Consider the following 12,860-nt stretch of genomic DNA (forward strand, 5'->3'; position numbering starts at 1 on the left):
AGGCATTCAATAAGATACAACATACCTTTATGTTTAAAACACTCAATAAAATCAGAATAGAAGGAAAGTACCTCAGCATAATAAAGGCCATATATGACAAACCGTCAGCTAATATCATACTAAATGGTGAAAAAAATGAAGGCTTTTTCTCTAAAATCAGGAACAAGACAAGCCTGCTCACTCTCTCTAGTCTTATTCAACCTAGTCCTGGAAGTTTTAGCAAGAGTGATCAGGCACGAGAAAGAAATAAAAGGCATCCGTATTGGGAACAAAGAAGTAAAGGTTCACTTTTTTGCAGATGACATGACCCTGTATATAGAAAACCCCAAAGACTCCGCCAGAAAACTATATATTAGGAAAAATAAACCAATACAAGTAAAGTCGCAGGATATAAAACCAATATACAGAAGTCAATTGCTTTCTTCGGAAAATGAACTCAAGAAAACAATTCCCTTTACAATTGCAACAACAACAAAAAATACCTAGGAACAAAGGATATAAAAGGACCTATATACTGAAAACTACAAAACATTATTGAAAGAAATTGAAAAAGACACATGAAAGGGAAAAATATTTCATGTTCATGGATTGGAAGAATCATAGTTAAAATGGCCATAGTACCCAAAGCAATATACAAATTTAATTCAATCTCCATCAAAATCCCAATGTTATTTTTAAAAATAAATAAAACAAAAAATTACCAGGTTTGTATGGAACCATAAAAAACCACGAATAGCCCAGCAATCCTGAAGGAAAAGAATCAAGCCAGAGGTATCACACTACCTGACTTCAAGTTATAGTATAGAGTCACGATAATCAAAACAGCATGGTATTGGCAGAAAAACAGACATACACACCAATGGAGCACAATGGAGTACCCAGAAATAAATCCACCTGTATATGGAAAAATCATCTTCAGCAAAGGAGCCAAAAACACACAATAAAGAAAAGAAAGCCTCTTCAATAAATGATGCTGTGTAAATTGGAAAGCCACATGCAGAAGAACGAAACTTGACTATAGTTTGTCCCCCTGAACAAAAATTCCAAATGGACCAAAAAGACTTAAATATAAGATCTGAAACAATAAGTTACATAGAAGAAAACATGGGTACTAAACTCTTGGACCTTGGTTGTAGATAATAATTTATGAATTTGCCCCTAAAGGTAAGGAAAGTAAAGGCAAAAATAAATAAATGGGACTGTATCAAACTAAAAAGCATCTGCACAGCAAAAGAAACTGACAACAGATCCAACAGGCAGCCAACTAAATGGGAGATGATATTTTCAAACAACAGCTCCGATAAAGGGTTAATATCCAAAATATACAAAGAACTTAAAAAACTCAGCAACAAACAAACAATCCAATTAAAAAATTGGGATAGGACCTGAACAGACACTTCTCCCAAGAGGACATACAGAGGGCCAACAGATATGTGAAAAGATGTTCATCTTCACTAGCTATTTGAGAAATGGATATCAGAACTACAATGAGACACCACCTCACACCTGTTAGATTGGCTATTATCAACAAGACAGGTAATAAGTGTTGGAGAGACTGGAGAAAAAGGAACCCTCATTCACTGCTGGTGGGAATGCAAATTAATACAACCATTATAGAAGAAAGCACAGTTGTTTCTCATGAAATTAAGACTAGAACTACCATATGACCCAGCAATCCCTCTAGTGGGTATCTACACCCAAAACTTGAAAACATTGGTGTTTAAAGACACATGCACCACCCTGTTCATCTCAGCATTATTCACAGTGGCCAAGACATGGAAGCAACTGAAGAGTCTCTCGATAGAGGATTGGATAAAGAAGATGTGGTACATATATACAATGTAATACTACTCAACCATAAGAAATGATGACATAGTGACATTTATGACAACATGGATGGACCTTGAGAACTTTATACTGAGTGAAATAAGTAAATCAGAAAAAGCTAAGAACTGTATGATTTCATACATAGGTGGGATATAAAACTGAGACTCATGGACATAGATAAAAGTGCAGTGGTTACCAGCAAGAGGAGGACATAGAGGAGGAGGACAGGGGTAGGGGTAGGGGGAAGGATGTAAAAAGGACAAATATTGTATAAGGTGTTGGAAAGTGATTTGAGTTTGGGTAATGGATATACAACATAATGAACAGTTCAAATGCTGTTGAAATATTTTCCTGATCAATGACACCCTGTTAAATTTAATTTTCTAAATAAAAAGTTTTAAAAATTGCTATTGTAGCAGTTTTCTTAATTTTCTAAAATATATTTGTTACCCTGGAGTTTACAGTATCTAGCTCTTCAGGGTTTTTTTCTTTTCTTTACCTTTTTTTTTTTTTTTTTTTGCAAAACCATCGAAGTTCTCTCTTAATAAGTTTGAGTTGTGTAACAGAGTCATCAACTATATATAAATAGTTGTGCCCTGGCCGGTTGGCTCAGTGGTAGAGCGTCGGCCTAGCGTGAGGAGGCCCCGGGTTTGATTCCCGGCCAGGGCACATAGGAGAAGCGCCCATTTGCTTCTCCACCCCTCCGCCGCGCTTTCCTCTCTGTCTCTCTCTTCCCCTCCCGCAGCCAAGGCTCCATTGGAGCAAAGATGGCCCGGGCGCTGGGCATGGCTCTGCCCCCCCCCCCCCCCCCCGGGTGGGCAGAGCGTCGCACCTGGTGGGCGTGCCAGGTGGATCCCGGTCGGGCGCATGCGGGAGTCTGTCTGTCTCTCCCTGTTTCCAGCTTCAGAAAAAAAGAAAAATAGTTGTGATACACACACACACACATATACACACACAGTGGTGGGATTCAAATAATTTAACATCCGGTTCTCTGCCCTAATGAGAGTATTAAAAAATGATATAGCAAGAGGTAGTTTATTATTTCATACATTTAAGGCTTAAATAAGAACAGTAAAAGAGGTAGACAAAACTAGATTATGTTATAAGAGTTTTAAAATATTAATGAAAAAATATTAAATAATACCTAGCAAAAAACTATACAAGTTGTCACCCCTGGTTGTTTGGCACTTTTTTTCTCTTTACATTATATATTTGTTTACTGAAGTAACAAATGTGGAGGAAATTAAAATTAGTATTTCATCAGAGGTATAATGAGTTTTATGAAATGAATAAATATTACAAGCTTATTCTGTCAAATATTTTTCACTTGTGGACAGAATGAACATTCCTACAGGTGCTTAGAAAATGCTGTTGCACAGATGAATGTTTAAAAAGACCAAAAAATGTAAATTTGTGATTTCCACATTGGGCAGCTGCCCAGGCACCCACCTTAGAGTGAACCCTGATTACAAGTGCCATTTTAAGTGATTATTTTTTCATTGATTTTAGAGGAAGGGGGAGAGAGGAGAGACAGGAATATCAATCCATTCCTGTATGTGCCCTTACCAGGATTGAACTGGTTGCTTCTGGACGATGTTCTAACCAACTGAGTCATCAGACCAGGGTAACAAGTGCCATTTTAACAACTGGTTCTCTGAACTCAACAAAAATTAAGTATCGGTTCTGGCAAACTGGTGCGAACTGGCTGAATCCCACCACTCTGTGTGTGTGTGTGTGTGTGTGTGTGTGTGTGTGTGTGTAATATCAATATATTTTTACAAACCTTGTCCTATTTCCCCCACCTGCCTTTTTTCTACTCTTTTTAAGTCAGACTTTCTAAGATTTCACATGTAAGTGGTATCATGCAGTATTTATATTTCTCTGTCTGGCTAATTTCACATAGCATAATGCTTTCAAGTTTTATCCATATTGTCACAAATGGCAAGATTTCCTTCTTTCTTGTGCTTGAATAATAACATTCCATTGTGTATATATACCACATCTTTATCTTGTCATCTGTTGATGGACACTTTGGTTGTGTCTGTATCTTGGTTATTGTGAATAATGCTACAGTGAATATTCTGATTTTATTTGCTTTGGATATATGCCCAGGTGTGGGATTGTGGGTCATATGGTAGTTCTATTTTTTATTTCTTGAGGAACCTCTGTACTGTTTTCCATAGTGACTGCACCAATTTACATTTCTACCAACATTACACAAGGGTTCCCTTTTCTCCACAGTCTTACCAGCACTTATCTCATCTTTTTTTTTTTTAGTTTCTTTGAGATATCATTGACATACCAGCACTGTATTAGTTTACAATGTGTGATGTAATGATTTTAATGATTTGACTTACATATTTTATCAATGTTACCACAATGAGTTTAGTTAACATTCATTATCTCATATAGATACAAAAGAAAAATATTTTTTTGTGATGACAACTCTCAGATTTTACTTTCTTACCTTTCCTATACCATATTGTCTCTCTCGTTTTTTTTTTTTTTTTTTTTGAACTTGTGCAAGGCAGTATCTTATTGTGGTTTTGGTTTGCATTTCCCTGCTGATTAGTGATGTTGAGCACATTTTCATGTAGCTGTTGGTTATTTGTATGTTTTTGGGGAAATGTCTGTTTGGTTCCCTGACTTTTTTTCTTTTTTTTTTGTATTTTTCTGAAGTTGGAAACAGGGAGGCAGTCAGACAGACTCCCGCGTGCGCTTGACCGGGGTCCACTCAGCATGCTCACCAGGGGGCGATGCTCTGCCCATCTGGGGCGTTGTTCTGTTGCAACCAGAGCCATTCTAGCGTTTGAGGCAGAGGCCACAGAGCCATCCTCAGCGCCCGGGCCAAGTTTTTGCTCCCATGGAGCCTTGGCTGCGGAAGGGGAAGAGAGAGACAGAGAAGAAGGAGAAGGGGAGAGGTGGAGAAGCAGATGGGCGTTTCTCCTGTGTGCCCTGGCCGGGAATCGAACCTGGGACTCCTGCACACCAGGCCGACGCTCTACCACTGAGCAAACCTGCCAGGCCTCCCTGACTTTTTTAAAATAAAAATTTTAATTAATTTATTTTCTGCTTTTGAGTTGTATGAGTTCTTTATGTATTTTTGAATATTAACTTTTTTTTTCTTTTTTCTACAGAGACAGAGAGAGAGAGAAACAAATAGGGACAGACAGACAGGAATGGAGAGTGATGAGAAGCATCAATCATCAGTTTTTCGTTGCGACACCTTAGTTGTTCATTGATTGCTTTCTCATATGTGCCTTGACCGCGGGCCTTCTGCAGTCCGAGTAACCCCTTGCTTGAGCCAGCGACCTTGGGTCCAAGCTGGTGAGCTTCACTCAAACCAGATGAGCTCGCGCTCAAGCTGGCGAACTCGGGGTCTCGAACTTGGGTCCTCTGCATCCCAGTCCGACGCTCTATCCAATGCGCCACTGCCTAGTCAGGCTGGATATTAACTTCTTATCATAGATAGGGCTTGCAAATATTTTATTCAATTCTTTCTTTTTTATTCTGTTGTTGGTTTCCTTTGCCGTGTAAGGGCTTTTTAGTTTGATATAGTCCCACTTTCTTGTTTTTGTTTTCGTTGCCTAGAATGACTACGTGTTTGGGCTAGTGCAGTGTTTCTCAAATTTACCTGATTTTAATATATCACAGAGTGCTATTTATTTGTAAAATGTATATATTTGGTAACTGAGGGAGCAAGTAAGAGAAGACTACCTTGGCCCTCGCCGGTTGGCTCAGTGGCAGACCGTTGGCCTGGCGTGCAGAAGTCCCGGGTTTGATTCCCGGCCAGGGTACACAGGAGAAGCACCCATCTGCTTCTCCACTCCTCCCCCTCTCCTTCCTCTCTTTCTCTCTCTTCCCCTCCTGCAGCCGAGGCTCCATTGGAGCAAAGATGGCCCGGGCGCTGGGGATGGCTCCTTGGCCTCTGCCTCAGGCACTAGAGTGGCTCTGGTTGCAACAGAGCTACGCCCCGGAGGGGCAGAGCATTGCCCCCTGGTGGGAAGAGCGTTGTCCCCTGGTGGGCGTGCTGGGTGGATCCCAGTCGGGCGCATGCGGGAGTCTGTCTGACTGTCTCTCCCCATTTCTAGCTTCAGGAAAATACCAAAAAATAAAATAAATAAATAAATAAATAAAAATTAAAAAAGAGAAGAATGCCTTGGCACAAGTTATTATCATTCTTCAAATAGCATTTTAGAGCCCATGTACTGTATTTTTAAAGGTAGTCCTAATGCAGCATCTGGTTATGACCAGCACGTCACTGGCATTCCCTGGTTTCACTGTTGCCATCCTTCCAGGTTTATTATTGTAGTAGCCAGTGTGTATGTGTGCAGAAAATGTGCTCTATGCTCAATTGCCTTATTACTTCTTGACCTGAACTGGAAAAGAAGAAATGAACAAAAGATAGATAAACATGTTACTATCTGCTTGAACAGTCCATCCTTAGAGAAAGATGGTCGTGGTTTTAGGAATGTGATTTATTTTTTTATTTTTATTTTTATTTTTTTGTATTTTTCCGAAGCTGGAAACGGAGGTGGTGAGACAGACTCCCGCATGCGCCCGACCGGGATCCACCTGGCATGTCCACCAGGGGGCGATGCTCTGCCCATCTTGGGGCGTCGCTCTGCCACAATCAGAGCCATTCTAGCACCTGAGGCAGAGGCCACAGAGCCATCCTCAGTGCCCGGGCAAACTTTGCTCCAGTGGAGCCTTGGCTGCAGGAGGGGAAGAGAGAGAAAGAGAGGAAGGAGAGGGGGAGGGGTGGAGAAGCAGATGGGCGCTTCTCCTGTGTGCCCTGGCCGGGAATCAAACTCGGGACTCCTGCACGCCAGGCCGACGCTCTACCACTGAGCCAACTGGCCAGGGTCAGGAATGTGATTTAGAGTAATACTGCCAATGATATTTTTGAGATGTAGGGACTGGATAATGTTTGGTGCTCCTACTCTGGTTGCTCACTGTGTTTCTTTAGCTTACTTTTGTTCACCTAATTATCTCAGCAGTGGGATGAGACAAGGACCAAGAAGGGAGGAGAGATGGGAGGAACATATTTATGTTATCTTTTTATTACCTTTTTATTGGATAATGCAGATATTTCCAATTAGAAACAATATTTATAAATTATGGGTTTTTTATTTTTTTATTTTTTTTTTGTATTTTTCCGAAGCTGGAAACGGGGAGAGACAGTCAGACTCCCGCATGCGCCCAACCGGGATCCACCCGGCACGCCCACCAGGGGGCGACGCTCTGCCCCTCTGGGGCGTCGCTCTGCCGCGACCAGAGCCACTCTAGCGCCTGGGGCAGAGGCCAAGGAGCCATCCTCAGCGCCCGGGCCATCTTTGCTCCAATGGAGCCTTGGCTGCGGGAGGGGAAGAGAGAGACAGAGAGGAAGTAGGGGGTGGGGGTGGAGAAGCAAATGGGCGCTTCTCCTGTGTGCCCTGGCTGGGAATCGAACCCGGGTCCCCCGCATGCCAGGCTGACGCTCTACCGCTGAGCCAACCGGCCAAGGCCTATGGGTTGTTTTTTTAAAAGATTTTATTGATTTTATGGGGGCCAGGGGCGGTAATGAATAGTTTCTTCAGTATAGCTGTTCACTGGTTGATTGTTATATGTGCCTTGACTAGGCAAGCCCAGGGTATTGAACCAGTGACCTCAACGTTCCAAGTTGCTGCTCTATCCACTGTGCCACCACAGGTGAAGCAAATATCTTTTATTTTTTTAATTAATTAATTAACTCATTTTTAGAGAGAGAGTGAGTGAAAGAGAGAGAGGGGGGGAGAGAGAGAGAGAGAGAGAGAGAGAGAAGAGAGAGAGGGGAGGAGCAGGAAGCATCAACTTCCCCATATGTGCCTTGACTAGACAAGTAAAGGGTTTTGAACTGGAGACCTCAGTATTCCAGGTTGACACTTTATCCACTGCGCCACCACAGGTCAGGCCGAAGCAAATGTCTTTATTCTTATATTAGCCCTCAAGCTTATTTAGTTCATAATAGAGATGAAATGTATATACTTGTAGTAGGATGCTTTTTATTAATATTCTTTAATATATTGATTGATTTTAGAGAGAGGAAGGGAGGGAGAGAGATGGAAACATTGATTTGTGTCTGTATGTGCTCTGACTGGTTATCAAACCCTCAACCTTTGTGTTTCAGGACAACACTCTAACCAGCGATGCTATCCAACCAGGGTGATAGTAGGATGTTTTGAAAGTCCTTATAATTATTTTTTAGTTTCTCAGTATTTTAATCATATTATGATTTAGGTAGAATTCTGGGGGTTAGCCAGGGAAATCTGATCATTAATTATGAGGGGAAATGCACTCTGTATTCTAAACAGTCATTTTTTGTATACCTGAAACTGTTATTGAATGTCAACTGTAATTGAAAAATTTAAAAGGTATTATAGAATTGCATACTTGAAACCTATGTAATTTTATTAACCAATGTTATCATCATGCACTCTAATCATATACCCCAATAATTTCAATTAAAATTAAAAATAGAGAAAATTTAAAAGTTAAAAAAATAAACTTAATTTTCATAAAGTATAAATTATAGTTTTTTGTGAATTGGGAGTAATTTCTTTGTTTCTTAATAACTAGAACTACTTGTGAGTTTTTTGTTTTGTTTTTAAAGTGAGATGGTTGAGGCAGAGAGACAGACTCCCGCATGCGCCCAACTGAGATCCACTCGGCAAGCCCTCCTACTGGGTGATGTTCTGCCCATCTGGGGCTGCTGCTCCATTGCTTAGCAACTGAATTATTTTAGCACCTGAGTTGAGGCCATGGAGCCATCAGCACCAGGGGCCAACTTGCTTGAACCAATTAAGCCACTGTCTGTGGGAGGTGCAGAGGGACGAAAGGAGGAATGGGGGAGCAAATGGGCACTTCTCCTGTGTGCCTTGACCAGGAATTGAACTCGGGATTTCCATACGAGGTCAATGCTCTACCGCTGAGCTAACCATCAGGGCCCACTTGTGAGTTATTTCAAGAGCTACCTGTGGGTTAGGCTTTTGTTTGATATTGCTATTCAGTCTTTGAATTTTCTGAATAATTCCATGACACCACTGGATGAGTGAGATAGGTCAGTTCTCAAGTGAGTCACTATTGTTGCTGTATCCTACTGAGGTGAGAGAGGGCAGAGAGTGTTCGTGGTCAAATATATATAACAAAATTTGATATTTTAACTATTTGAAGTGTATGTTTTAGTGTCTTTAGTTACATTTACAATATTATTAAACCATCACCACTTTTCTAAAATATTTTATCCCATACATACAAGCTCTACCCAGTAAGTAAGAATAACCCCATCTTCTCCCCTCCCTAATCCAATGAATTTTCTATTCTGTATATTTCATATAAGTGGAATCATACAATATTTGTCTTTTTTTTAATATTTGTATTTTTGTGTCTGGCTTATTTCACTTAGCATGATGTTTTTAAGATTCAGCCATGTTTTAGCATGTGTTAGAACTTCATCCATTTTTATGCTAAATGATACCCCATTATAACTAATAACTTAAAAACAGTCAATTTTTCACTCAAATATCTTTCTCTGTTTAACATTTCTCTTACATTGTTAAAGTTTTTGTATCTTGCTAAGTGTTGGATATTATAACTTGATTTGACAAATCAACTCAAAGATCTAGGATATCATGAATTCAGTGAAATTTTTGTTTTTTGGTTCCACCTCATTTAAATTTAGAGGCATTGAAGGACATAGTTCTGTGTATTCACCTGACTTAACCCAGCCTCATTTTCTGGCTTTAGAGATGGGGTGGAGCTAGAAGCCACAGGGGATTTTGGCATAGTCTCATGATCACAAAGTTTTTACTGTCTCTTCTAGAGCCACCATTGGAAATCTGCTACCTCTCAGAGATGGAATTCAGCTATTTGAATTGGGAAACTAGAACCTTCCCTTATAGGCAATAAGATATGAACAGCGGTTTGCAGCAAAGAAAATAAGGATTTATTAGCTGAGGAGGTGGCCCAGGCCCAGAGTCCCAGATGAGTTAATGCTCAAAGACCTGGGTACCTAATGGCTTCAGGGGATGGGTTAGTTTAATGGGGGGTGGGAGGATCATAAATCATGGTGACAAAGGGAGTTAGGGCCGTGGTCTCTATGGAGTGCCAAGGCAATGGGTAGTTGATCATTGCCTGTGGTCCTGATATCAGCCATGGCATCATTTTGGTTTCACAAGGATGTGGTTGTTAGGGTCATTCTGGAGTTGAACACAACTAAGGCCTAGATGTTACCTGTAGTTTGACTGAGGCTCTGTCTCTGTGCTCAATAGAACCAATGCTTTGTTCCTGAGATTATTTGATGCCTAACAGAACCTCATTGTTCTAAGGTCTATATATTTTTTTAAGAGAAAATGAACTTTTTAACAGGGTGACATTGCTCAATAAGAATACATAGGTTTCGGCCCTGGCTGGTTGGCTCAGTGGTAGAGCATCGGCCTGGTGCGCAGGAGTCCCAGGTTCGATTCCCGGCCAGGGCACACAGGAGAAGCGCCCATCTGCTTCTCCACCCCTCCCCCATTCCTTCCTCTCTGTCTCTCTCTTCCCCTCCTGCAGCCAAGGCTCCATTGGAGCAAAGTTTGCCCGGGCGCTGAGGATGGCTCTGTGGCCTCTGTCTCAGGCGCTAGAATGGCTCTGATTGCAGCAGAGTGACACCCCAGATGGGCAGAGCATCGCCCCCTGGTGGGCATGCCGGGTGGATCCCGGTCGGGCGCATGCGGGAGTCTGTCTGCCTCCCCGTTTCCAACTTCAGAAAAATACAAAAAAAAAAAAAAAAATACATAGGTTTCAAGTGAACATTTCTTTTTTTTTTTTTTTTTTTGTATTTTTCTGAAGCTGGAAACGGGGAGAGACAGTCAAACAGACTCCCGCATGCGCCCGACCGGGATCCACCCGGCACGCCCACCAGGGGCAATGCTCTGCCCACCAGGGGGCGATGCTCTGCCCCTCCGGGGCGTCGCTCTGCCGCGACCAGAGCCACTCTAGCGCCTGGGGCAGAGGCCAAGGAGCCATCCCCAGCGCCCGGGCCATCCCTGCTCCAATGGAGCCTTGGCTGCGGGAGGGGAAGAGAGAGACAGAGAGGAAGGAGAGGGGAGTGGAGAAGCAAATGGGCGCTTCTCCTATGTGCCCTGGCCGGGAATCGAACCCGGGTCCCCCGCACGCCAGGCCGACGCTCTACCGCTTCAGCCAACCGGCCAGGGCCTCCAGTGAACATTTCTGTAACACTTGAACTGTTAATTATGTTGTATACCCATCACCCAACATCAAATCATTTTCCATCACCTTATATTTGTCCCTCTTTACACCCTCTCTCCCCCCTCCCCCCATTCCATTCACTCAGGACACCTTCCCCCTCTGCTACATTCCCTTGTGAGGACTTAATGATTAAGAGAGTGGATGTATAAGGGAGAAAGAGGCAGATGAATCAAGGTGCTGGATGAGGCCTGTTTGAATCAAAAGGAAAGAACAGAGAAAAGGTCATATTAAAGAGATGAAGTTTCTACATGGTTACACACTCAGAGGATTTCAGTCTTTTAAATTCAAGTGATGTGCATGTGTTCTACAGAAGTTGAGGGAGATTCTGTAATCACACAGAATCCTTATCACATTATTGGAGCTATTGAAGGAAAGGACCTTTATCTTCCTGGACCTTGGTAAGGATTCCAAAGAGAAAGAAATATTCAGTGTGTGAGCCAGTGATATGTGTACTTTAGATACAGTATATTCTTGGCTCAGTATAATAACAAGATATAAAAGAGGAAGAAGGGGGAGAAACTTAACATCATTTCACTTAGTTTATCAGGGCTTTGTTTGGAGATAGAGACAAGGTTTGTTTAAGTTATTACCAGCCTTAAATTCCTCAACAGCTGAAACATCTAATGTTGGCTTATCATTTTCTCTTAGGTGATTTACTGTTCTTTTGGTGGAACATCAAAAGGACTGCACTTCAATAATTTAATAGTTGGACTTGTTCTTCTTACAAGAGGCAGAGATGAAGAAAAAGCCAAATGTAAGTACTTTTATTATCTCAAAATCATAGTGTAGATGTGTGTGCAGAATTATTTTACCTCAAATTTCTGATGACAGGCAAAGGATCTGAATTGGCATTTCTCCAAAGAAAGTAAACAAGTGCCCAATAAGCACTTGAAAAAATGCTCAACATAATTACTTGTTAGGAAAATTAAATTAAAATTACAGTGAGATACCACTTCACACCTACTAGGATGGCTAAAATAAAGGAAAGATAGTATTTAGTCTAGGTGAGGATGTGGGAAAATTGTAGTCCTCATACATTGCTGTTGAAATTGTAAAATAGTGCAGCTACTTGAGAAAAAACTCTTTCTCAGTTCTTCAAACATTTGCTAAACATTGAGTTATCATATGAACCAGCAATTCTACTCCTAGTTAAACACCCAAGAAAATTGAAAAGAGATAGTAGACCCTGAAACAATGCAGTGATTAAGGGCACCGTCCCCTGTATAGTTATAGTTGAAAATTCATGTATAACTTTTGACCGACTCAAAACTTAGCTGTCTGTTGGATTCTGGAAGAGATTGGTTCAAGGACCCCCTGTGGATACCCAAATCCACAGATGCTCAAGTCCCCTATATAATGAACTATAGAAATAATCACTGGAAGTATAGTCTTTTAAGTCCCCTATATAAAATGGCATAGATCAATGCATAGAGTTGTCCCTCTGTATCCATGGACTCCCAATTGTGGATCCAAAAACAGTACAGGTATTTCCTTTAAAAAAAAATCTGTATATAAGTGGACCTGTGTGGTTCAAGGGTCAACTGTATGCATAAAAAAATGTACTTGAATGTTCATAGCAGCACTGTTTATAATAGTCGCCAGTGGAGACAACCCAACCTTAACATTCATGCAACAAAAATGTGCTATATTCATACAATAGAATATTACTCAACAATAAAAAGGAATAAAGTACCAATATATGTTCCAACGTGGACTAATCTGAAAACATTATGCTAAGTAATATATGCCAGTCAGACTATGCC

The 12,860-nt window shown here is 41.2% G+C and overlaps 1 protein-coding gene across 4 annotated transcripts in view; it reads left to right on the forward strand.

The window, feature by feature from the left end:
* The window catches only part of USP32 (ubiquitin specific peptidase 32), a 178,963-nt gene that overhangs the window by 45,457 nt on the left and 120,646 nt on the right, over positions 1-12,860 (forward strand). For all 4 annotated transcript variants that reach the window (XM_066363173.1, XM_066363174.1, XM_066363175.1 and 1 more), the window contains exon 3: positions 11,746-11,851. In XM_066363173.1, the coding sequence (XP_066219270.1) occupies positions 11,746-11,851 (106 nt within the window). The remainder of the gene's footprint in view (positions 1-11,745; positions 11,852-12,860) is intronic.

This window comes from Saccopteryx leptura, chromosome 2 (genome assembly GCF_036850995.1).
Source record: "Saccopteryx leptura isolate mSacLep1 chromosome 2, mSacLep1_pri_phased_curated, whole genome shotgun sequence".
In the NCBI taxonomy this organism is placed as follows: Eukaryota; Metazoa; Chordata; class Mammalia; order Chiroptera; family Emballonuridae; genus Saccopteryx; species Saccopteryx leptura.